The 25,788-nt window shown below is 50.4% G+C and overlaps 1 protein-coding gene across 5 annotated transcripts; it reads right to left on the bottom strand.

Moving 5' to 3' along the window:
- Positions 1 to 504: 504 nt before the first annotated feature.
- On the bottom strand, positions 505 to 16,086 carry Arfgap1 (ARF GTPase activating protein 1). Of its 5 annotated transcripts, XM_075963341.1 has the most exons (14): positions 15,894 to 16,086; positions 12,726 to 12,789; positions 12,207 to 12,316; positions 10,930 to 11,101; positions 10,386 to 10,486; positions 9,612 to 9,698; positions 9,036 to 9,132; positions 6,475 to 6,531; positions 5,537 to 5,569; positions 4,779 to 4,808; positions 3,938 to 3,994; positions 3,474 to 3,533; positions 2,495 to 2,571; positions 505 to 1,910 (listed from the first exon to the last, which is right to left on the bottom strand). In XM_075963341.1, exons 2-14 carry the CDS (start codon positions 12,783 to 12,785, stop codon positions 1,574 to 1,576), a joined length of 1,278 nt encoding a protein of 425 aa, XP_075819456.1. In that variant the 5' UTR covers positions 12,786 to 12,789; positions 15,894 to 16,086; the 3' UTR covers positions 505 to 1,573. The 5 variants fall into 5 exon arrangements, with proteins under 5 accessions (XP_075819456.1, XP_075819458.1, XP_075819457.1 ...); XM_075963343.1 differs by lacking the exon at positions 3,474 to 3,533 and having other exon boundaries at positions 2,495 to 2,565; XM_075963342.1 differs by lacking the exon at positions 4,779 to 4,808.
- Between the last annotated feature and the right edge of the window lie 9,702 nt (positions 16,087 to 25,788).

Raw genomic sequence — 25,788 nt, 5'->3', positions numbered from 1 at the left:
GTACCAGAAGAAGCTGTAGGTACCTAGGGTCATTTCCCATCCCCAAAATGACCTGGAGCAGGCTGCTTCTCAGCCCCAAACCAACCAATTCCATCCCCTTTATACCACCGTGTATCCACGGAATCACGGTCTCTGCTCTGGGATGTACCAGCACTCGGTGTAGATCCTCCCTCCATGGTCAGACTTCCTTGGCTTTTGACCAAATGTTTATGTGCTCCCAGAAATCACATTGGCTTCTCTCACCCCAAGTCTCTGACCTCTGATCTCATCCACCTGTGGTTGCTCTGTCAATCACGAGCCCTGGGTATCTCCCTTTGTTTTCCCAGCTCAGGGATGTTCTGTGATCTGAGGATAAAGCACCTAGGAGGGGTCCCCAAACCTAAAACCTATCAGTTCTGTGAAGAACTAGAATTCCCAAGGTAAGCCAGGACTGGAACCTTAGAGCCCGGACAGCTCAACCCCGGGAAGCAGAAGTAAACTTGACACACACAAACCACACAGAGCTTCAGGTCATGCACTGCTGGTCAAACTGAGGGTCAAGACAGGCGTGGGTTTAAAGAGACAGAGACCCAGCTGGGCTCTCCGCCACAGCACACAGCAGCCATGGAATCCTGGAGGAAAAGGCTGTCACACCAACCACTGGTAGCACATGGGTCTCAACTGCAATGTTCCACGAAGTCCACAGGGTGGAAAATGGGGCCATCTGGAGGGACAGCTGCATGCTGAGGAGACATGACCGAGTGTGCTCTGACCCTGAGCACCCTGAGCAGGCTGGGGGGAGGCCTGGGCTGTTGTGGACACAAGGGTCCCCATCAAGATGCTCCAACCCTGGCAGTGGCCGCCGGCCCCTCAGCCCGCCCTCCATGTTCAGGCTCCCTTGTGCCAGGCGGGAGTGGCAGATACGCTGAAAATGATCCCAGTTCCTTTACTTTAATGACTTTCCTCTTTCTGAGCTGTCCGGGACTGGCCAAGTTCAAGTCAGGTGTCCAGGGAGGGCCAGAGCCCAAGCTGCCGTGTGTGGCCAGCTGTGGAGAGTTTGTCCCATGGAACTAAGGGCTGGACAGGCTGATGCAGGAAAGGCAAAGGTCACAAAGTGAGGTTCACAGCACAGGCCACAGCACGTGGACTTGAGTGAGGGCGTCGGTGGCAGTGCGAGCTCCAATATTGCTTTTGTCATTTCATTTCCAGCTTAAGATTCCAGGCGTTTTCTTCAAGGAAAAAAAAAGGACAGGAGCAGACCTTTCAAGTTTTAAGACATTTCAACAAAAAGCAGATGTCTGGCTTGGCTGACATTGCACAGGACTGCAGTTCCAGGCTGGGCCAGGGCTGCAGACACAGTGCCTGGGTCCCAAGAACCTAGAGTCCAGGAAGGCTGCTCAGGGGACCCAGGAGGCAGATGATGACAGGTGCCCTGAGGCCTAAGAGGAAGCCGCCCCACACCAGGCAGGCAGCACCCACTCAAGTCCTGCCTGAGCTACTGTCTTTACACTGAGGTCAAATGAGGAGGATCAGAAAGGGTAAAGTGCAAACACAGCAGTCCCAGCAGAGCTGGGGCCTAGGTGCAGCAAGGCGCCTACCAGTTCTGGTTGTCCCAGCCCTCATCAGTGGTCGTTGCTGGGGCAGTCTTCTTGGTGGCCTTGGCCCTGCCCTCCCCACTGGCGCCCTCCCAGCTCTCCCAGCCATCACTGTTGCTGTTCTTGTTGTTGGATGCAGAACCCGAGCCCCAAACATCCCAGCTGTCCGAGCTCCTCCTCCCTGTTGAGGCATCTGCATAGGTCCAGCTGTCACTGCTTGGGGACTTGGCCTTGGGGGGCTCAGCACTCCCGAAGGTCTCCCAGAAGCTCTGGTCTATGGTGCTGTTCTGGGAGTTGTCTCCACTGCTGTTCTGGTAGCTGTGGCCCTCTAAGGGTCTATTACAGAGAAGAACAAAATCTCAAAAGTTGTCACAAAAAAACATTTGCATTACCTGCACCCACCAAGCTGCCCAATCTGCTCAGGTCTCAGGGGCTCTCTAGAACAAGATTTACCACTTCACAAGCCAGCCTACATTTGACCAGGGTGTGGCAAATGCCTATAACAGCTCCATGCTTTCTTCCTGGCTAGACAGGGTGCTGTCCTTTAAAGTACCTCCTAGCTACCCCTATAGGGTCAGAGTACCCTACTAAGTGAGGGATCCTTTTCTTTGAGAGCAAACTTGGCCTTGGTAAGGGTTCACCCTGGTGCTAGGGCATGAAACTTTTAGAAGGGATTGAGTTCCTCCTGCTACCTCAACCTGTATTATCATCACCTAAACTGTAGGGCATTTACTAGGGCACTGGGAAAGAGTGTGCGGAAAGAGCATACAGGAGCTCCAGTGCTGAGGGTGAGAGGGCAGTCACTTTGCCTCTAGCAAAGGACTCAGTGTGCAACACTGGGCAGAGGGCGTGAGGCCAGGCCTCCAGCGACCTCGCAGGGAGCCCAAAGGACCCAGGGCCTGGGTGGGGACATGGCCTACCTATCTGAAGTGTCTTCAGCTTTCCCAGAAAAGAAAGTAGTGACATCACGCCATCCCTTGCTGCCAACTCCCTGGACCTAGAAGGAGGCATGAAAAGAAGCTAAGGCCACACTAAGGCCACACTCTACACAGCACCTCTGGCTGTGAGACATGAACAAAAAATGATGCTGTTCGGATGAGGCCTGGACAAATCCTCGAGGAGACACGCACACAGGAACACAGCAGCAACCTGGGGGAGACACGCACACACATGCACACAGGAACACAGCAGCAGTGCTGAAGCAATACCAGCTGTTGGCTGCTTAGTTAGATATTTAGAGCATCTCTCTCAGAAGCAGTTCCTGTGGTGGGTGGGACGATGCCACACAGACAGTAAAAAGCATGGCCTTATGACAGGCGGTGGTGGCGTACACCTTTAATTCTAGCATTCAGGAGGCAGAAGCAGGTGGATCTCTGTGAATTTGAGGTCAGCCTGGTCTACAGAGAGAGTTCCAGAATAGCCAGAGCTACACAGAGAAACCCTGTCTGGAAAACACACACACACACACACACACAAAGCACATGGTGTTCCCAATGTCACACTCAACACTTTGGAGGTGTTCAAAAGTTTCAAGCCACTACAGGCCTTGTCTTTATCACAGTGCAATGAAGGTCTTCAGGAGGTGCCTTCATTGCCATCATGTTGGGAAATCTGATGACCGCCCCCACCCTCACTCCACCAGGCCCTGAAGAGGTCACAGGACCAGCAGCAGCTAACAATGGCATTGGCACTTACCAAGGGACAGGCCAATAGCAGCAAGACAGAAAAGAAACACAGGTTAGTGGCTGGCAAGTCCCTGATAACCAAGCTGTTTCCATATTCCTCAAGCCTCAGAAATAAGAGGGCAATGGCCACTGTCTCAGCCCAGGGACCTGTGGGCTCCAGTGTCTGGAATATGGAAACTGGCTTTGGCCGTGCAAGTCAGCAGGGTGGCCCTACCTTGGATGCCAACTGAGAGACCCCACTGGACACATCATCAAAAATCCTTCCCTCCTTCACCTGTGCAATTTAAAGGGCATTGTTAGGAGGACCAAAGCTTCAGAGTGCAGAGAGACCTGTCACATGAAGTTCCCCACGTTCTGCCAGAAGCCATTTGGCTTCAGCTAATTAAGGAACCCATCACTACCAAGAGAAGCTGTCGTCCGGACTCTGTTGTAAGGAAGAATAGGGCTACTGACTCCTCCCCAGGGCTAATATCCTTCTGAAGATAAGCACCACTCACGCCTGTGGCCAGGCCACTGGGGTAAAACAGAAGGAAGAGCAAGTTCAAAGACACCCTTGGAAGCTAACGGGGGGGGGGGGGGGTGTGATGACGACATGACTAAGGAGCCCAAGGCCACTGGGCCAGAGGAAACTATAGGTAAGATCTTGCTGATCCCCAGTATACCCATTTCCCTCCATACCTTCTCCTGTGCAGGCTTAAGGACATTCTCATTCAGGCTGTGGCCCAGCTCCGAAGCCTGTGGGAAGAGATGCTATGTGAGCTTCACATGCAGCAACATTAGCTGCTGAAAAGCAAGCACAGGACGGCACAAGCTTTGCCAACAGAAGGGAAGGCAGTGGGATGTGAATACACACGGGGAAGTAGGCTCACACAAGTGACACCAGAACGGAAGAACCAAGACATGAAGAAAGCTCCCTCGCAATGCTGGAAGCAGCTCTGGCTCTAGTCCACAAGTGGGGAGGACAGACAGATAGATCTGCTAACTGCTAATCTTCATCCATTTCCTGAGGCTGGCACTGAACCCTCCATGGGAGCCAAGCTATGTGAGGCTCAGGTGGAGGGATAGAGAAAGGGTTGGGCAGAGAAGTAGCAGACAGGGTACAGCCTCTCCTGGAGTAGCAGACAGGGTACAGCCTCTCCTGGAGCCGCCATGGTAAAGCTCAGAAGTTTTGCCTTGCTTGGACCTCAAAGCAAGGCCAGACAAAAGGCTTGAAGGGGGTAACTCATTAACATGGAAGGCTCCTTTCCAGCAGGGTGTGATCCCAGGAGTGATCTGGTTTGGGATAATTAATCCAGGAAATGAACACTGAAGTAAGCATTCCTTCTCTCAGAGCCCACTGGGCCCAGACAACCTTGCTCAGGGAACAATTGGGCTGTGGATCTTGAGGAAGATGAGCTTCCAGCACCAGCAGGCCAGGAAGGTGACACTGGTGACCAGACACAAAGGGAGACGCAGCCAGGAGCAAAGCACATATTTAGCAGACATGGGGCAGCATGCACCAGTAGAAACAGGGTTTTACCGGCTCTGATTGCTGCTTGTAACCCCAAAACTTGACCCAGTTGGCATGAAGGCAGTTACAGAGAAAGAGCAGGTGGTGGGAGTCACATTAGCAATGCCCAGAAGTGCCAGAAAACACGCCTCTTAAACTTTAACCAGGGTCTCACACTGCAGCCCTCTAGCGACCCCGGCTGCCTGACTGCTGGAATGTGACAGCTGTGGACCACATTCCTGCATCAGAACCACATGAATCTGCTTTGGACCCTGGAATCAATATTTCTCTGCTCCAAATTTATCACAATCCAGACCCCATGATATGCCTGAGGAGTCTGAGCGGCAGAAGTGTCTATGAAGAGAGAACTGCGGGCCACAAGGACCTAAAACCCTGCCCACCTCACCATGGAGGACACTTGACAGAGAGCTAAGCATGGCAACTATTCTTATATTCAGCTTGGAAGAAAAGTAAACTCCACCCGGGACTGTCACCGGGGCCACGTGAGGAAGCAGTGATACCTTTGCAGCTAAAAGCCCAAGGCTGTGAGCCGTGGCCCAGACAGCCCTTCCCATACGAGGCAGCTACGGCACAGTGGCTTCATCGGTGGCTGTGGTAGATGAGGAAGCCTCCTGCTCACAGCAACTGGAGGCACTGAGGTACAGAGGGACACACAAGGACAGAGGAGGACCTTCTTCCCTAGGACCTCAGACCTGCAGCATCTAGACACTGCATACGATGGAGACTAAACAGTTCTGAAACAGAAAATAAATGCTTCCCCTTCTTACCTTCTGACTAGCTTGGGATCCAAATTTTGTAGCCTAAAAAGAAAAACAAAAGCCAGCATCTTGTAGTCAAATTCCAATGTCTTGACCCTAGCCATAAGTCTTTATCTATATGGGGCCCAGGTGGAGTTAGTTCCAGAACTCCCTCCCGGCAAGTACCCAGGCAGTCAGTACGACCATGGTAACAGCTCTCAGGGACCAGGTTGCTGTAGGGAGGCCTGGCTTAGCAGATGCTGGGGATAGGACATGTTTGGGCCCAGCAGTCACCCCTGGTCCTACTTGTTCCACATGTGGGCAGCACAGTGTCTAACTTATCTAGACATAAGAACTGCTGACCCTTGAGAAAAAACAGGCCCATCTAGATGCCCAAGCTGGAGATAACTAGATCTCCCCTAGCATCAGTCTTTCTAGAGATGAGAAAACACCTTGTCAGAAGCCAGCAACTCCTCCATGGCAAATGGGCAAGAAAGACAGATACAATGGCTTCCAGCTTGTTTGGATGGCTATGGGCACTATGGTCAGGTTCCTAGGGACCAGTGGGCCAATTTACCTCTATCCCTGTTCCTCTTGTACCTTGGTCACACAGCCTAACCCCAGCCTCAAAGTCTACACCTTCCTATCAGTGACTGCCAGCTCATTGCCAGAGTCAGACATGTTCCCTATACAGCATGGTCTATCCCAACTAGGACTCTCCAGGTCTCTCACGGAGAGGAGCTAGACTATCTCAACACTACTTACTCTCAAGACCTAAAGGGAAAAGTATTCACTAAGGACTGTGTCTGTCACCCCCCACATGACGTCAAGCCACCCTGACACAGAAACAAACATCTGCTACAATAGGGGTTCCTTGGGCCATCCTGCAGTGGACAGGGCCCCACGCTTGTCTGCTATGCAAAAGAACCCCAGGCCAGAGGTGGACAGCATGCACCCCAGTCACTTACACCTTCCTTCGCTGCAGAAGCAAACTTGCTTGCCCCGGTGGTAAAACTGCTCCATCCCTGAGAAGGCAACAGAGAATGATGAAGCACGGCTTTTCTGGACCCAGTGCACGCCACACTTGTGCCACTGAAGCACAGCAAGGATCCACAGAAGGCACCTAAATGCTTCTACAGCTCCTGTGAGCGGCAACGGCAGCCAGCGCTGTAGCACCCACACCGCCCTTGCCAGCTGCAGCACACAGCACACATCAGTCCTGTCCTCCCACAGCACAGGATGCTACCAGCCCTCTTAGGCAGACATAAAGGGGTGTCAGCAGAGCTGTCCTCACTTCTGTCCTCACTCCTTCCTGACTCCCAGAGTGGCAGAAAGCGGTGGGCAAAGGCCTTCCTCTAAATTCAAAGTTATTTCCTCACAAATACCTTCCAACATAAATTAAAGTTACTTCAAAATAAAAACATCTCACTTAAACCACAACTGACATTTGTCATTCCCCCAAGTTAGTGCAGAGGAACCATGGACTTTAGGAGACATCTATGTGCATTGTGTTCCTTAGAAAAGGGTCATCAGCAGAAGATAGGGACTCAGTTTCCAAATGGTGAGGAAGGACGCGCACTTTTAATCCCAGCACTTGGGAGGCAGAGACAAGTTGAACTCTGAGTTCAAGGCCAGTCTGGTCTACAAAATGAGTTCTTAAAAAAAAAAAAAAAACAGCCGGGCGGTGGTGGCGCACGCCTTTAATCCCAGCACTCGGGAGGCAGAGGCAGGCGGATCTCTGTGAGTTCGAGACCAGCCTGGTCTACAAGAGCTAGTTCCACGACAGGCTCCAAAGCCACAGAGAAACCTTGTCTCGAAAAACCAAAAAAAAAAAACAAACAAACAAACAAACAAACAAAAGAAAGTCCTCTCAATAGCAACAGGCTTTCCGATAGAAGCCCCTTCTCTGTCCTAAAGACCCAGCGTGACAGCAGGATAGTGACTGCCATAGTCTGGGGCAAAGAGGACAGTTCTAAACAAGTTTTTGGTTTTGGGGACAGGTTCTCACTATGTAGGCCAGATTGCTCAGGGCAATCTTCTTGCTTCAGCTTCCCCAGTGCTAGAGCAATAGGTGTGCCCTACAATTCAACTTGTTTTTTTTTTTTAAATATTTGTTTATTTATTTATTGTGTATACAATAGTCTGTCTGCATGTATGCCTGCAGGCCAGAAGAGGGCATCAGATCTCATTACAGATGGTTGTGGGCCACCATGTGGTTGCCGGGAATTGAACTCAGGACCTTTAGAAGAGCAGGCAGTGCTCTTAACCACTGAGCCATTTCTCCAGCCCTCAACTTGTTTTAAAATAGTTTTTGAACCAGGCATGGTGGCTCATGCTTGCAATCCCAATATGCAGGAGGACGATTGCAAACCTGAGACTGGCCTGGTCTACATATGATTTCAATCAAGACCACCACACAGAGCTGCAAGACTGTCTCAAAAAAAAGGTAAAAAAAAATCCATACATTCATGATTCATGAAACAAAAAAGGGTGATGACAGATGCCAGTCTTTCATCTGTGCTGTCAGTCCAGACCTCAGTGCAGCGTGCGACAGCAACGCAGACTTTTACATCCCGCCCCTTCTCACAGTATTTGTTCCTCTTATGGACCGTGCCTGTTTATTCTCATCAGTATAAAAAGCCTTTCCTTTTTTTATTTTTTACTAGTTTGCTGTTGTTTTTGTTTTTCAAGACAGGGATTCTCTGTTTAGCCCTGGTGGTTATCCTGGAACTCAACACTGTGTCCTGTAACACAGGAGGTACTCTGTAGACCAGACTAGCTTTGAACTTCGAGATCTGCCTACCTCTGCCTCCCAAGTGCTGGGATTAAAGGTGTGCCTTTACCGCGTCTGGCCTATTTCCTCCTCTTTTCACTTGCAGCATCCAGGAATGGATGCATCATCTGCTACTCAACTGCAGCCCTTACCAGCCCTTCAGAGTGCTTGCATTTATGATTACTACAGAACAACACTGCACGGAACAAAAGGAGCTCTAAAAGGTTGGTTTCCCTGGAAAAGCAAGCCTCAAATGCCACACCCTGAACTTCTGACCTGGAGCTTCCAAACTGGCTGGAAAGCCAACAAATGGTCCCAAACCCAAGCACCACGCCCCAGTGGAGTGCTGGAACCTTGGGCAGCCTCTGCTCAGGGCCTCACTTCCTGAGTCAGCCTGCCCAGCACAGGCCAGGAGGCTGGGTCAGCCTTCCCCTGAACTCAGGACATGAACTGGGGATAAGAAGTGTACTCACAGGCTCCACAGAAAACTTGTAGGGCTCTGGGGAAATCTACCTTGGTAAATTTGAAATACATGTTTTATGGTCAGAGTAAGTGGCTGAACACATTTGGGGTATGAATAAAATGCCATTTTTTAAAAGGACGATTCACTGAAGGTAAACAAGAAGGGACCTTTAATCAGATCATGTGCCCCAGGACTACCCACTCTTCCATAAAGGGTCCTCCCTGTCTCGGCACTGGACACCCCTTTGCTGTGCCTGTCACAGGAGGCACTCTCAAGGACCTAGGTCTCCTTACCGAGTACAAGGATGACATCGCATTGTTGAGGAAGTCGTCCTCTCTCTTCTGAGGTGGCACTGTGTTCCCAAACCCCACATAGCGATTCTCCTGAGCCCTGAGAATAAACACAGACATTGCTAGCCACAGCCATGAGCTTTGCCACTCCTCACCAGTGAGGCGCTGGCCACCAGGAGAGGTGCCTCCTCCCTCTCAGGACACACTGCATTCTGGGCAATGGGCACTGAAGTTATACAGACACTTCCTTCCATATGACCTGAGATTCCCCAGCAAGACCCAACCCCGATAAGTGGGGGTTACCAGAAAGCACCATTCCAATCGAGCTGATTCCAGGAAGAAAATGCATCATCTTTGATACTGGGATTTATCCACATTCAAAACCTCCATTCAAACCTGGGCCATCTTGGGGCTTGATATAAATGGACCCCTGGATTACACACACTGTGGACACACAGGAGTGGGCCCAGCCTACCCTAAAGGAAAAAGCCCCAACCTAATGGAGTAAACCCATGTAGAGTGGCCTGTCACGGACGCCCTCAGCTGCCTGCTCTCTATCCCTGGCTTAAGAGGCCTTACCCCTGATAGGAGCCCAGGTCATCATTCAGCCAGTCTTCAAAAGCCTTGTCCCCAGAGGTAGTCACATTCTGCGGCTGGCCAGACGATCTGAAATACAAAGTTAAAGGCCAGTAAGGCCTTGACAACACCAAATGAAACCACAGTTTTGTGACAAGGACTTCCATATCATATATGCGCTTATGCAGCAAACAGCTGACCCACAGGATGCTCAGCACAGCTAATGGTCCAGTGGTTCTCTGCCCAGCCTAACGGCAGCTGCCGGTGAACTCTGCACCCAGAGCTGGGAAGTAAGACTGAAGCCATCAGTGGTGCTAGGACCTTCCGGTAAGTTCTGCAGGACCTGGGGCCGAGGATGCGCTGTCATCTGTACAGTCTTCCCTGTCCCGCATCCACCTTGCACCAGAGAAGGGAGACTCTTCACAGTGGAACTTGGGGTGTACAACAGGATCTGTACCATTTTGGGGCCTAAACTATGGAATGAACAACAGCTCACAGAGGAGGGACCACATGCCAAAAAAACACAACCCACACCCTCACAGGCACTGTGCACAGTGTATGATACACCTGCACGGAGAGGAACCAAGCCTCCTGCAGAACAGGGCAAGACGCTACTTCTTATTTGTTAGAAGTCTGCACTGTTTCCCTGACTTCTAGGAACAGCTCTCAACAGAAGCTGTTTCCACAAGCGGAGGAAATGAGGTTTCTACGGGAACCCTGAGCTACCACTAACGTGAGGGTGAAGCTGAGATCTGACTAGCAGGTCAAAGGAACTACCGGTGGGCAGTGGACTGCAGCATCTTGGGCTGAGGTGGGGTCCAGTTCTGTGCAGGCGAAGACTCCAGAGACCACTCTCTACCTTCTGCCAAAGTAGCCACCTAACAAGACGACACAAGACATAAGCAGTTACCATCTACTCAAGCACATCCAACCACACAAGTCAGTATCTCAGTCATGAGCCAGGGCTCACGTGACAATGAGAGTGTTAGTGGGTTACTGGCCTCTACGGCTGCAACTTCCAATGCACAGGGACTCATTAGCTTGACCCCCAACCTGAGGAAGGCCAGATTCCCAGATGGTCTGCAAATGAGTTAGTCTAAGGCACGCCGATCACTGTTCCTTTACTCCCTTTAATTACAGGCCATTGGCATCACCTGTGGGCAAGAAGAGCCTGCCCTAGCTCTGGTAAAGCTCACTTGTCCTTGTCTGTCCCTGGACAGTACATGGCCTCCGAGATGCTAAAAGTGCCTCCCAAAGCCACTAAAGCCACATCTGGCCGCTGTGAAAGTGTGTGTTACGCATTCAAGCCAGGGGTCCTCACCTTATCCCGGAAGAGCGCTGCGGCCCTGCTGCTGTACTTGTCCTGCAGGGACCAGCTGGGCTCATAGTCCTCCTGGGCCTCCAGGAACTCTCGGAACTTAGCGTTCCCACCAGCCTTCATCTTCTCCAGCTCGATGTCCTTCCATTTGTCCATTGTAACAGAGCGCACAAAGCTAGAAACCAGACGTCTGATCTGATTACCAAGTATGAGGGCACCAGGAGCCTCCCAACCCAGGATCACGTCCTGAGCTAGACAAGGCGCTTCCTGTCTGGGGCAGAAGCCAGAAGAAGCTTCATGGAGGCAAGCTGGACAGCAGTGGTTATCCTGGCCGGGTTAGAAGTGAGGACCACCTAACAAGGTAGATAGCAGTGGTTATCCTGGCCGGGTTAGTGGGGTGAGGACCACCTAACAAGGTAGATAGCAGTGGTTATCCTGGCCGGGTTAGGAGTGAGGACCACCTAACAAGGTAGATAGCAGTGGTTATCCTGGCCGGGTTAGTGGGGTGAGGACCACCTAACAAGGTAGATAGCAGTGGTTATCCTGGCCGGGTTAGTGGAGTGAGAACTACCTAACAAGGTAGATAGCAGTGGTTATCCTGGCCGGGTTAGTGGAATGAGGACCACCTAACAAGGTAGATAGTAGTGGTTATCCTGGCCGGGTTAGTGGAGTGAGGACCACCTAACAAGATAGATAGCAGTGGTTATCCTGGCCGGGTTAGGAGTGAGGACCACCTAACAAGGTAGATAGATAGCAGTGGTTATCCTGGCCGGGTTAGTGGAGTGAGGACCACCTAACAAGCTGGACAGCAGTGGTTATCCTGGCCGGGTTAGGAGTGAGGACCACCTAACAAGGTAGATAGTAGTGGTTATCCTGGCCGGGTTAGGAGTGAGGACCACCTAACAAGGTAGATAGCAGTGGTTATCCTGGCCGGGTTAGTGGGGTGAGGACCACCTAACAAGGTAGATAGCAGTGGTTATCCTGGCCGGGTTAGTGGGGTGAGGACCACCTAACAAGGTAGATAGCAGTGGTTATCATGGCCGGGTTAGTGGAGCGAGGACCACCTAACAAGGTAGATAGCAGTGGTTATCCTGGCCGGGTTAGTGGGGTGAGGACCACCTAACAAGGTAGATAGCAGTGGTTATCCTGGCCGGGTTAGTGGAGTGAAGACCACCTAACAAGTGGGGAACAGCTCCCTAGCATCTTTGTCCGACAGCACTTTGGGCAGCAGCCCCACAACATGGCAAGTACGACAGACGCAGGCTGTGCAGGACACTGACCTGAGGTGCACCCCAAGCCCACGGTGTCTCCCAGAGCATTCCAGGCAGATCCAGATGCCGTAAGTCACGCTGACCCACTGAGGATTAAATGCACCACACTCAAAGCAAACCTGCAAAGAGGGGCCACACGCAACTCACCAGGCAGCTCAGGGCAGTGTTAGGACCCCAAAGATACCCCAAAAAAGGTGGAAGAGCAGGCACATGTGCAAAAACGGAACTAAAGAGCAGGCTGTTCAGGTTGGTCAAAGGATGTGGGTATGGGACAAAGATGGAGGTTGCAGAAGCTGCCTAGAAACTGGCATAAAGATAAAGAACCTCTCAGGAGAAAAAATGTTCAGAAAGGAGACCAAGCATCCTTAGCACAACCTGAGCAGTGTGACAAAGTCCCACTCCCTTCAGCTACACGAGTGAGCACAGAGACATGAGCAGCCTCTCCAAGGAGGGACACACAATCATAGTTGCATCTGACACCGAGACTTTCACCAGACACCCAAGCCCAGCCTGAAGGTTCACACTCACGTTGTTCTCATCTTGTGCCCTGACTTCTTTAAGTACTTTTCTGGTTCTTGGGCTGGCCATGGTGCTGCAAGGAGAAGAACAAACCCTTACTATGCAGGGAAGAAAATGAGCTGGCAGTTAGTGATGACTTCATAGGCTCTGCCACAAAGCTGCTCTGATTTGACAGCGGAAGTCCTGCTCCGTTACAGGAGACACTTCACATTGGGGGAGGGAATCTCAGGCCACAACCAACTGTAGTCAGGAACGCCTGCAAGTAAGTTTAGCCACTGTGTGCCACCAGGCAGCATAAATGATTTAAAAAAAAAAAAAAAGACCTGTCATTTTGTGACAAAACTCACAAGGAGTAACCTTACAAAACACATGAAGATTGGCTACTTAATCTGCTCCCCACTAAAAAAGGGAGCTCACTGATAGAAGAGAGAGAGCATCCTGCACTTCCTGCCTCCCCGCCAGCTCTCCAAGTCTGTGTAGGAAGCCCTCAGGCTGCAACAAGGGACAAGGAAGAATTCCTGGCAATGGTATTAGACGGTGTGTAAATAGGTCCTGTATGAGGGCATCCTGACGAGGAACGTGAGCTAATACAGCCATACGACAATAATGACCACAGACCGCCCGCACAGTGCCTTTGGTGGGAAGAGCAGTAAGGCTCAGCTGAAGAGAAAGCTCATTTCCTTTTTAAATATTCTCTTCCTTCTTTCTTTCTTTCTAACTGTCCATCCACATGTATGACTGTGTGCACACACGTGGAGACCAGAGGAGAACAGAGTTGTCTTCTACAGATGTCTATCCTATTCCTTTGGGATACTGAGCGTGGAGCTCAGCTGGAAACAAGCTCCCACAATCTTCCTACATCCATCCTCCAACGTTGGGGTCATAGACATATGCAGCCATGCTTGGCTTTTATGTAGGTACTGGAGATCTGAACTCAGATCCTCATGCATACACAAAAAGAGCTCTTACCCCCTGAACTGTCTCCCTAGCTGCCAGTTTCAGCAATGTTTAACTTTAAATGGTGGTCCATTTAATTCAGGACTAGAAATAAAGCAAAAGGAACAGACTGTGCCAACAACAAGGCTGGGCATAAGCTAATGCCAGTGTTACTGCACACATGAGCACTGAGGGAACTGGAGGCAGGACCTGGGCCTCTAGCCATCCCCCTTGCCAGTCCACAGTCAGGTGTGGTCTCTCTAGAACTCATCTGTCCCAACAGACCTATGTACTCCCTCTGACAGAAGTTACAGGTTTTCAGTGTTTCACCTTGTTGTTAGACTGAAAATGACCATTTTCTATTCATGTTGTTCACATTAAAAAAAAAAAATCCTGTCTCAGATCCTATATTTCATTTTAATATGAAATATTATGCAGAAATATGGTGTTCAGTAAAGGGAATCTTGACTCTCAATTCTCCTGCATCTTGAAATTTCTATCTGGTTGCGTGACTGGGATCCCCTTCCGTTGGATGTTAGGAAATATTTGCTTTCTGTAACTTTGAAACCAAATCCTAGCTCACTCTAGCTTCCTTTCACTGTGTTAACTACATGTTAGGATGGCATCCTGAAACCACAAACACACAAACGCAGACTCCTGCACGCAAGACTCAGGCCCTGGCAACAGTTACACCCCAGGCATCTGCTCATGTACACCCCTTTAGGGAGACACTGGTAGGCTGGAGTTTACAAAGCCCTCTGCAGTCTTCTCAGCCGCTACATAATAGCTGTCACCAGACGAGTGGAGGTTTCAGTAGCCAATCTCAGTACTCAAAGCGCTGTGCCGGCCCTCAGAAGCTGACAACCACGCAATGGAGGCAAACAAAGGCAAGAAGTCAGCATCTCGTGAGACTGCTCTGAATTTCTGACTGTGTAAAACAGAGCAGGACATTTACATCTCTAGGGGGAAATGGGGGAGAGTGGACGACTTGGCTTGGATTTTGTTTTCCAGACAGGATCTTTCTTTGAAACCCTGCTGTCCTGGAACTCACTATGCAGACTAGGCTGGCCTCAAACTCACAGAGATCTGCCTGCCTCTGCTTCCCATGCCTGGCTTGGTCTGGATTTAAGAAGCACTCCTGTGTGGTAAATGTTGGGTATTGGTGAGTAATTACTTATCTTAAATGTTGCTTAACAACATGAAAATAAGTATCTCCTCACTTTCACCAACCGAAATATGGCTCAAAAAAGGGTCAAGAATCCTTTTTCTTTTTTAACATTTTTTTCTTGGGTTTTTTTCTTGGGTGTGTGTATAAATGTGTCCACAGTACTACCCAGAAGCCTAGAAGGTGGGAGGAGTCAGCTATTCCCTTCCACCATGTGAGCTCCAGGAATCAAACTCGGGTAGTGAGTCCTGGTGGCAAGTACCCTTACCTGATAATCCACCTCACCCACCCCTAGGAATTCTTTTTTTTTTTTTTATTTATTTATTATTTATTATGTATATGACAGTCTATCTGTGTGTATGCCGAAGACCAGAAGGGGGCACCAGACCTTATTACAGATGGTTGTGAGCCACCATGTGGTTGCTGGGAATTGAACTCAGTACCTTTGGAAGAACAGGCAATGCTCTTAACCACTGAGCCATCTCTCCAACCCCCCCCCCTAGGAATTCTTAATAGCCGAAATCAAAAAAATGACAAAATGCTCTTCCTTCAAGCAGACATACCCAGTGAATACTGAAGCGAATAAGGTTATTTCCGGACATTACTAAACTACATGTCATACTACAGAGTGTCTGGGTCTTAAACTGGGACGTGATGAACCTTTGAGGTCACAGAGGCATTTGGGAACATAGCCAGGCCCTAAGGTTACAGAATGGGTGACAAGGAGAAACACTAATCGTCTTTCCCAGAACTGCTCGAAGCACACAGAGAACCCATGTCTAAGTTGTGCTCCTCGCTCTGAAGAACAGGTGATTTCAGAACATCACCTTGCCGGGGACCATAGAGCTCCATTGCTGCAAACACGGCACAGCAGAAGTATGAAGCTTGAAACAGTGGATTATGTATGACTTGTGGTGCCTTCTGAGGACAAACATCAGCACATCCTTCCAAAACCAGGTAAAACTGAGGAAAGGCTTAGAAGCCTGGTCCTTTGGGGTGGGGGTGGGGGGTTGATGATATTGGTTTGGTTTTTTGTTTGTTTGTTTTGTTTTCTCCTCCTTCGGCAGAGTACTCACTTCAAAGGCCGAGCAGGAAAACGATCAACGAGCTGTGGCTAGGGAGTCTGGCTTCCCGGCACCGCTGGACAGAATCGAAGTGACGAGCAGCTGCCCTTTCCCGGGCAACTGGGCTGTGCAGAACCGGTCTATGCCCGAGAGCGATGAGAAGAATGGTCCTAGGCTGGAGAGTGGCAAGCTCAGAGGCCGAGGGGTCTGGACGGCCGCAGCGAGGAGGTCCAACCGCGCAATGGGGCGGCCGCTGGGATCGAAGAGGGCAGCCGCACACAGGGACCCTGGAGTTTGGGGTCCGAGGAACAGAAACGTCACGGGTAAGGCCACTGGAGAGTCCAGGGCCGGGAAACTGGGGAATGGGAGGCAGAGGGCGCGGGAGGAACCGAGAGCCGTGGAGTCAGGGCTGGAGGCTGGGGGTGTCGGACAGCTGGGGCATTAGGGGATCAGGGCCTAGGGCCGCAGTATCGAGGTTAGAGGACCAGGAACCGGGTGATCTGAGAACCGGAAGGTCAAGGAACTGAGGGTCCGCGGGTTGCGGGAGTCCCAGCAGCGAGCTCACCTGCTGCTCTCAGGGGGTCGGGTCCGGCCGAGATGCCAAGCTGGACTGGGCGCTCAGAGTTCCCCCACCAGCCGCCAGCAGCTTCCGGCTACGTCGCGCTGCGAAAGGACTCCTGGGAGGCCTGCGAGGAGCGACTTCCGCCTCCGTGCGCGCGAGCCTAGCAGCGCGGCTTTCTTCCGGTCTGTGCAGACCGAGGGCTGCGCGCCGAGTTTGCAGGGGCGATCAGGCGTGGGCGGTGCCGCATGGCAGCGCAGAGGTGCTGGGTCAGGGGAGCGGTCTCTGCAGCCGGGATTCTGGGGAATCCATGGTGCAGTGCGACCAAGGCTGGACCGGAGCAAGAAACTCCCACGGTCACTGCTCGACCAACTGTCCTGGTCAAATCACTGGAGTTAATTGCTGATGGTTTTTAGTTTTGTGTTTACTTTGGGCCTCTTTGTGCCACGTACTCCTTCCTCATCGGCTGCTTGATTTTCTGTTTTTGTTTTTGTTTAGTTTTTCGGGATACGGTTTTTCTATAACCTTGGTTATCAGCGTGGCGTCGAACTCAAAGATCCGACTGCCTTTGACTCCCGAGGGCTGGGATTTAATAGCGTGCGCCACCACCTCCCGGCTCGTTTGGACATTCAGAATGACCAAAAGTTAATGTTTTTATTGAGGTCAAACCAAACCTACCTGCTTCGAAATGTACCGTGAGGCGGTTTGTCAAATACATTCGGTTGGTACCACCGCCAAGGCTTGTATCAAACAGCTCAGACGGAGAGCCCTTCGGTGTGAAGGTCACCCTGAAAACCTTCCCGTAGCGGGCTCCTTCTCGTCTCTGACCTGGGATGTAGCCTTAACTGGCCTCCAGGGGGCGGGTCAGCCCATTTGGGCTCCTCTTCCATAGTCTCCCGAGAGTCTATGGAAGAAAATATTGCCGTGGAAGGTCTAGTTAGTTCTGGCAGGCCAAACAGGGTTGGGATGCAATGAGTGAATTCAAGGAGGACTGGGCAGGTGCAAGTAGCCCGGGCCCTAGATCTGGAAGGCTCTTGCCTTGTGGAATAACTGAAGTAAACTGATAGAGACGTTCCTGGTGAACAGAGGCCATAATCAGGAGTCTGCTTGGCCTGAGCTGGAGCCATTTCAGCCAGAGAACAGAGCTAATCCCTCCAAGGCAGACCTACTGAGGAACTCAGAGTTCATAAAATTAAAATAGTGGGCAAAATCCTGAGTCCTGGACCTGTTATTTATCCCCAGCTGCAGGTGTACCGTACGGCTAACACAATGAAATAGACAGCAGAGTAAACGCAAGGCCTTTGTAGGCCGCTGCCCGCTCCTGTTCAGCACTGGGAACCCAGCGCCTAACCACACGTGTATCCTCTGTAGTGCACTCAGAAGGCCCAAGGCATATGGCACCTTTCTCCAGAGAGACGGCCTCTGGTCTCTGAGAACAGACACCAGACCTTGGCCAACAACCAAGAACTGAGAGCAGAAGCACCCCCTCCTCCAGCGACGAGCAGGGCTGTCAACTGAGGCTTCTCTCCAGCTGACAACATGCCTCTTCATCATACCCTCCTTCTGGGAGCCTCCTGTACCCCCTTGAAATTCAGATTGTTCCCAGTGCCTGTGTCATTGTACTTATTTGTCATAGCTTCCCTCTTCTGGGTGTCGCAAAGCTCCTCTCTTTGTATGTGCTGAGCTGAGCTGTGCCACCTTCCAGTGAAGATCTTACTTTTTTTTTAAAGTGAGGCTTGAGGCTAGGCAGCCGATATTAGCAGTTGTATACCCACCGAAGCCTTTGTTTTTCTGGGGGCTTTTGTTGCTGTTTTTGGTACACAGGTGCACGTGCTTCTATTGATTGAGTACCCCCTCCAGATCCTTCCTGAATCAGGAGAGAAGAATGTGAGCTGGTTCATGTCCACCCAGATAAGGTTGCTGCAGTGTTGAGTGGCCATGATGGAGAAGGGCCTGGTGGTATCCAGTCTGCCAGCTCCTTACCACACGCTTGCAGTGTTCAGGAGGTCCTGGGGTTGGGACAGAGGAAACTAGAGGAGTGTCAGAGCAGGCAACACTTGTCAACACTGCAAGGTCAAGAAGCCATGTGACTTTCGGAAGTGCAACTGTCCTTAGACCATAGTCTTGGGCCACCCTTCCATCCTAACCCTCCAAGGAACTTGCAGCTGTGTTGAATTACATTTGGTCACTGTAGCTAAGAATATACCAGGACTGGCCAGCTCCTCAGATCGCAGGCTTGATGGTTAAGATCTCAGGATCTCAGGTCAGGACCTAAATACTCCCTGAGCCTTAGCCTCCCATTCCTATCTTAAATGAGAGTCTTTCCTTCCTTCCTTTATTCTTTCTTTCTTTTGGTGTTTTGAGACAGGGTTTCTCTGTGTAGCTTTGGTGCCTGTCCTGGAACTCACTCTGTAGACCAAGATGGCCTCAAATTCCCAGAGATCTGCCTGCCTCTGTCTTCCAAGTGCTGGGATTAAAGGTGTGCGCCTCCACTACCCAGCTGAGAGTCTTTCTTGATCTAATTGCTAGAAACAGAAACCCAACCTTAAATGGTGGACACAACAAAGAAAATGTACTAATTCAAGTGAAAGCTAGTCCCTGGAGAGCAGACAGTCCACAGCCTCAGTGTAGAGCTGCCTCTGTGTTCCTGGTTAATCAGGTACACTTTCCCTGAATGGTGGGGGTGTGTTTAACTCTTTGTGTCTCCAGATCCAGTAAGGCTACGGCCTTCTAGAGGAAAACACTGATGACAGATTAGTGGGACTTTGTCGGGTTTTTCTGTTCTCTACAGGGTCTTAGACTGGGCTGTCTCCCTTCAGATCCAACCATGGGAGAGCATTGCTAGACTCTAGCAGCTAGAGGTTTGTAGATCCAGATATGGTAACAGCGAATATACATATGGACTGTCCTGAATGTGTACAGGAGTCTCAGTGTGAGAGCCCAGGGATGCTATCAAAAGCCTCTGAATCCCTCTGTCCCCGAGTCTACTGCCTGGGAGGAGGGATGGCTGAGGTATGGTAACTGCACCTTGCCCTATCCAGGAGATGAGAGAGAAACAGGTTGTTGGATCTCTGTTGAAGGCAGGGGAAGCTTGCTGGAGGCCAGAAGGTCCAGGAAGACTAGTGGATGATATCATTGGAGCCACGACTTCAGACTTGATTATATATCCATTCCTAGTTATGCAATACCAAACCCACGAGCCTGGAGCTGGCTTGCAGAGGAAATACAGGACTGGTGTGAGATCTTTGAAGGGATAGAGGCCCCACAGGAGGGGACCCTGGAAGAGACCCTAGGGACTCTGGAGTTAGTAGGTAGAGGAATTGGTACCCACTGGGAAGCTGAGAAAGGAGTCAGTGGGGACTTGGGAGAGTCAACAATAGACTCAAACCTACCCTAAGACCAACAGGACCAGTGGGTAGAGATCAGGCTATAAGAGGTCCACACAAAGACATCTAACCAACGCCGACATGACACCCACAGTGGTGCTGATCAGCTCAAGACCTGTAAGCTGACAGACCCAGATAAGTGAGTTCTGCCCCTAAGACAAGGTATGGGCTATGCACCTCTCCTTTGGGTATGGGTAAGGTGGCCTCCTTGCTACTCTCCTCGTCCCACCTCCCAGGGCCTTGGGATGTTCTCTTTAGCATAGAAGCACAGTCTGTGTCCAACTCCGGAGTTGAAGAGACCTGGCGTCAAATCTTGCCTCTGTCTTCTGCAGGCTCCACGCAAGTCCCTTAGGATGAAGCTGCAGTTTCCTCACCGACAAGTAGAAGAAGATACAACACTAACCCACAAGGGCTTTTATGACATTAAAGAAGTTGTCAGGATGGCAGGGACTGCGGGGGGACCACTACTATTGCTGTTGTAGGAGTGGGGACTTCCCAAAGTGGGGTACCCTGCAGAAGGAGACAAAACAAAGGGCCTGGAAAGAGTACCCTGTGTTTTGTGTGGCAAAATTTATGTATGGTCCACAGTGAGAAATGACCATGCTGTGATTTTGAAGTGAGTTGCTGGCTAGACATTTCTGCATCCCCCTGGGCTCTCTCTACTATGATTTAATGATAAAGTCCCCTCTAGAATTCATGCTGGGCCTGAAACCACAGTGCAAAACTTCTAAGGTGTGGTCATAGAGAGATGCGTGAATTAGAAGACTCTCACCTGAGAGCTCCAGGTTGAAAGGCTTGCTTGTCCTGCCTTCTGCGCCCAGGCAAGACTTCCACAGCGGCCATACCAGGCACGAACTCTGATGAAGCTAGATATTGAACTTCAGGCTCCTGAACTGTAAAAAAATAAGTTTCTGTTCTTTATAAACTAGCTCAGGTCTTTTGCTCTAACGTTGGTTTCTGTCAACATTTGGGGATCACATTATGGGCTCCATCATGAGAGGCAGAGCAACGGAGAGAAACAGAAGGGAGGGCAGAGGGAATACATATAGGATAGGCTGAAGGGGAACAGCTGCTAGCCCCAGGAGAGGGCAGAGGGATCCAATGAGGCCTGCAGCTGGCTTTTGATCTCTGAGTTTGTTTAATGAATCTAATGTTTGAAAGCTTGGGAGAAAAGCATCAGCCTCGCCTGCTTCTGCTCTGCTCTAGTCTTTGATCCATGGGTTTCGGAGACCAAAAATGAGTTCCCAAGACATCCTGGTAGATCCCTGGTCTTAGTACATGGCTACAAGAAACGTCTCCTCGCTCATGCTATTATATTCAAAGCATGGGCCCTTCTTCTGCTGCAGAGAGTCTCAGTCTCCTTGAAACTGGTTGACTTTTCCTAAGGATACATGGGCAAGTGTCTATTAACTCCAGATAAAGCACCAACTACAGACCAAAGGAACTACTCCATCCAAGTCTAGCTTCATTAACAAGTGATCACTTATGAAGTGTAACTGAAGGCTGTTTGCAGGACCAGGGTGATGCAAATGCACCTACATTACAAAAAAGCCCTCTTCAACATGGCAACTCACGCAGGAGTGCTGCACCTAGAGAGAGCACTGCACCGTTGCAGACGGCTTCATGGGAGAGTCTCCTCAACCCAGCAGCTGTTGCTTGTGCAGCCTTGGGCAGGGCTTTATGGACCTGAAAGCATTCTGAGCTTCCTGGGCTTGAAAAGTGGCATGTGCTTCTCTCTTCACTCCAGGAGAGAATGTTTCAGTCTAGAGGAAGTGGGTCTCAGGCTCAAGCCTTCCTCTGTAGCTGACCATGCTGCCTGATTAGTGAACTGTGAGAAGGGACTGGCCCCATCTGACTTATCTTACTCTGGTATGGTGACCATAGTCATTCAGGGCATCACCAGCACTGGCTGCCATGGGCTCTGTTCTATCTCAACACTTGTGCTTGAAGTTCTCTCTCCGCCTTGGTACCCAGGGAGGCCCAGGCCTTTTGCTCACCACTCAGCAACAACAAGATTCTGTGAGAGCAAATGTGCACAGTAAGACTCAGCCTAAGCCGGGCGGTGGTGGCGCACGCCTTTAATCCCAGCACTCGGGAGGCAGAGGCAGGCGGATCTCTGTGAGTTCGAGACCAGCCTGGTCTACAGAGCTAGTTCCAGGACAGGCTCCAAAACCACAGAGAAACCCTGTCTCGAAAAAGACTCAGCCTATCAGGTTTGGTTATTACCACTTTCTCCTCCTCCTCTCATCTGTGATCCCCCTCAAACAGCTTCCTCTTATGAAATGAGGATCAGAATACCTGCTCCACGGATCAAGCAAACCAGATAAGAAGACAACCCTCTGTTGGTTCTTGCAAGGCCAGCCCAACTTACCCAAGCTGTATTAGTCAAAATTCTCTAGACTCTAGAGCAGTGGTTCTCAATCTTCCTGATGTTGCGACCCTTTAATTCCCTTTAATACAGGTTCTTATGTTATTTCATTGCTACTTCATAACTGTAATTTTGCTACTGTTATGAACTGTAATGTGAATATCTGATATGTAGGATATCTGATATATGACCCCAAAGGAGTCGCAACCCACAGGTTGAAAACCAGAGCTCTGGTGTCTCATATATATATGCGTGTGTGTGTGTGTGTATACATTCTGTCAGTTCTTTTCCTATTATATATATGTATAAATAAATATAGATATATGATTTTACTTAGATTTATTAGAGTAACTTACAGGAGTGGTCCTGCTAGTCCAACAAAGGCTGCCTTACCAACAGAAAGTCCAAGAATCTAGTAATTGTTCAGTCCATGAGGCCGTCTCAGCTGGTCTTCAGTATGCAGTGGAAATCCAAAGAAGTAGGCTCTAATGCCAGTGAAGGAAGAGAGTAAGGACTATCAGGTGAGAGAGAGAGAGAGAGAGAGAGAGAGAGAGAGAGAGAGAGAGAGAGATTCATTCTTATGGGTCCTTTATATAGGCTGCCAGAAAAAGACATGGCCCAGATTAAAGGTGGATCTTCACACAGCAAAAGATCCAAGTTGAAAATTGGGTCTTCGATTTCTTAGGTATGCCAACTGCTTGAATTTGAGTTAATTCTAGGCGCCGTCAAGTCGTCAACCAAGAGTAACCACCAGAAGTTCCCTCCATGTCAACAATCTCCTTATGTCACGCTTAATTTCCAAATGAAGACAATAATCAGTTCATAAGTAGACCTAACATGATAAAACTATCCCACATACAATTGCAAACACGTTATATATTTAACCGGGTCATAATTACGTCTAACATGATAAAACTATCCTGCGTATAACCGCAAATGCGTTATCAATTTTAGAACAGGTGGCGATGTCCCTTGAGGGACATTCTTCGCCATTGACAAGAAAGGCAGTCACAATGCAACAAGACAAGCTGGTCTATAGAGTTTGACACAGGGAGCGGAGGGGGACCTGGAGGGAGATGACACCGAGCATGTGCCTGGGTTTGTCATAAAGTCACACTATGAGGTGGATGAGATGCGTGGATATCTGGTGTCTAAACTCTGCCTGCCCTTCCATGTACCCAGACAAGGTCAAACAGGTCAGGAAGTTGGGGTGTCCCAGAAACTTTATATGGCATGCTCCTGATCCGGATGCAGAAGGACAAGTTCCCACAGGCAGACCAAATAGCTGAGGGAAGCCCTGGGGTCCCAGCCACCCCTGAGCCACGGTGTGTGTCAGGAAGAGCCCACTGCTCATGTTTGCTCTCCTGTGAATAGGAACACCCCTCTTGTCTCAGAGAGTAACCCTAAAATACCTCAGAGAGGCTATAGCCAAGACTTAAGGACCTGCAGGCACCAGAAACACAATGTCTGCTGTCTGCCAAGAGAACGGGGAAGAAGACAGGCTGGGCGCCCACCTGGTTGGAAGTCTGGAGGGTACAGGCTTGGACCATAAAGTACTCAGGAAGGATATGCTAGGCTCAGTGCTGCACTCTGATGTCTAGTACAGTTGGGTACCACGGCAGCTGGAGCGAGCCAGCAGGCTGCAGAAAGCATGTGTGCCTGTATTCGAGCCATACAGAGGAGCCTGTGATCCACACACATGGGCATGGTAAGAATGTACCCAGAGAAGATGCGCACAGTGTCATGTGGTGTCCTGTGCCATCTAGCTATATACACAGTGTTTCCCTTCTGATGACATCAAACCCACACTGGAAGGGACTGAGTGGACATTTGTCCACACTGAAGACGTGTAGCTGTCACAACTAGAGAAGAGTGCCGTGTCTTGGTAGGAGTTAAGGTGCCTCTAATGCTCATCCTGCTCAGCCTCGGAGAGCCCCACCTCAGGAAGTTATCCAGCTCCACATGTCAAACCCTCTCAGGCACATTGCTGTTTTCACTGAGTGACTTTCCATGAACACCTGCCCCAGACATCCTACCATCTTCACACAGCTTGCTCTGATGATCAGAACTTCTATGTGGCTCTCTCTCTGCTCCAGGCCTAGGTTGCCCCATTCAGCGAACAGCTGTTGAGTCTCTTATCCTGGGAGGGGGTGACTTTAGGATCCCCTTCCTGGGCCCCAGTTCAGTCCCCCCAAGGCTGCTCTGAGCAGGCAGGGGGACAATTGGATGTCCCACCCTCTTGTTTCCTTGATTTTTCCCCTCTCATCAGTCTGAAATCTGTTGTCTTGACCCCCCCCAAACACACACACATAAATACAACCCTCTCCTCTGAGCTTTCCTGTTTGTTGGATCTGAGACTTGTACTTCCACAGATCTTGTATTGAGGATCTCGATGGGCTTCCTCCCCCAAGCCTTGACCTTTGACCTTGACCTGCTTTTCTATGAAATGAGCTGGCGAGAAACAACCCTGGCAGTGCCATATGTGACTGTCCACAAAAATGAGATCAGGGGAATTTGGTAATTCATAAAATAGTATGAATGGTTCAGGAGTTAAGCGGCCACAGGAAGTCACAGATCATTTCTCCTTGAGAAGCAAATGGTGAGAGGGTGCTCTGTGATCTGTGTCTGGCACACGGAGGAGGCCTATCTCCATGTTCTGAGCGTTCCCATGAGGCTGGGTGAAACTGGGATTTGGTTCTCTGTCTCTGGGCTGCTCAAGTCAGGACCAAAGCTACCTAGACCCAGTTTCCTCAGAAGGCTGTGGCCAAACCACCCGGTGGGAACCTCCTATTCCCCTCCTCTGTCTTCCCACATGAGCTACCAGGTGCCTGGTACTTCTTTTACTACTAGCACAAGATTCCTGCCTCTGCCTCTCAAGTGCTGGGATTAAAGGCGTGCGCCTGGCAACAGGTTTTTACATTATTATTTACTAGGACCTGCACTACAGCCCAGTGCCTCATCTGACCATGATGTCCCGTCCGTTCCAGCCTGAATGTGAGGCTCCTCCATAACCTAGCTTAACCCCATTTTCAGACCTCTGTGCAGCAGGGTTTTTCCGTGCGCTGTTGTGGACAGGACACCCGTTAGTGTTCCGACCCGAACTAGACCTTCCAGGCAGGTAAAGTACTGATGGGTGAGTCCATCATTCCTCCTGCTCCTGAGTCCTCACTCTCAGAACAGACACAGAGCTTTGGACCAGGCCAGGAGGAGTCTTGAAGACTTTCACACTGAAAACAACTCCTGGTTGGGGTGATCCTGCACCATCGCACCCCTCCTCCCCAACACACACACACACACACACACACACACACACACACACACGGAAGGAGTTTGGTGGCAACAGTGCAGAGGTGTCTGTCCTACCAGAGGATTCAGAGCAGGGACGAGAGCCAGGCTGAAAGCTATTGGAGGTGGACTATGGTTGCTAAATTCTTCTTTTAATAGCGGCTGGGGGCAGACTCCTTGACAGGTTTGTCCAGTAGTCACCTCGCAGCCCCTCGCTGTTCTCTGCTACCAGAAAGCAGTGTCATCGCCCCTTTAAGAAGGGTCTGGTGCCTCTTCTCGGGACAGCTTGAAGCCCCTAAGGGCTACAGT

Source organism: Microtus pennsylvanicus, chromosome 2 (assembly GCF_037038515.1).
Source record: "Microtus pennsylvanicus isolate mMicPen1 chromosome 2, mMicPen1.hap1, whole genome shotgun sequence".
Lineage (NCBI taxonomy): Eukaryota > Metazoa > Chordata > Mammalia > Rodentia > Cricetidae > Microtus > Microtus pennsylvanicus.
The sequence above is the reverse complement of the archived record's forward strand: the minus strand, read 5'-3'. Positions and strand labels throughout refer to the sequence as shown.

Bases quoted from the DNA above. Each gene is read 5' to 3' on its own strand.
- Arfgap1 (XM_075963341.1), bottom strand. From the start codon at position 12,785: ATGGCCAGCCCAAGAACCAGAAAAGTACTTAAAGAAGTCAGGGCACAA. The intron at 11,102-12,206 runs GTCAGTGTCCTG...TCTGGTTTCTAG, and splicing joins GGGCTTGGGGTGCACCTCAG to CTTTGTGCGCTCTGTTACAA. The intron at 5,570-6,474 runs GTAAGTGACTGG...TTTTCTTTTTAG, and splicing joins CTTCTGCAGCGAAGGAAGGT to GCTACAAAATTTGGATCCCA.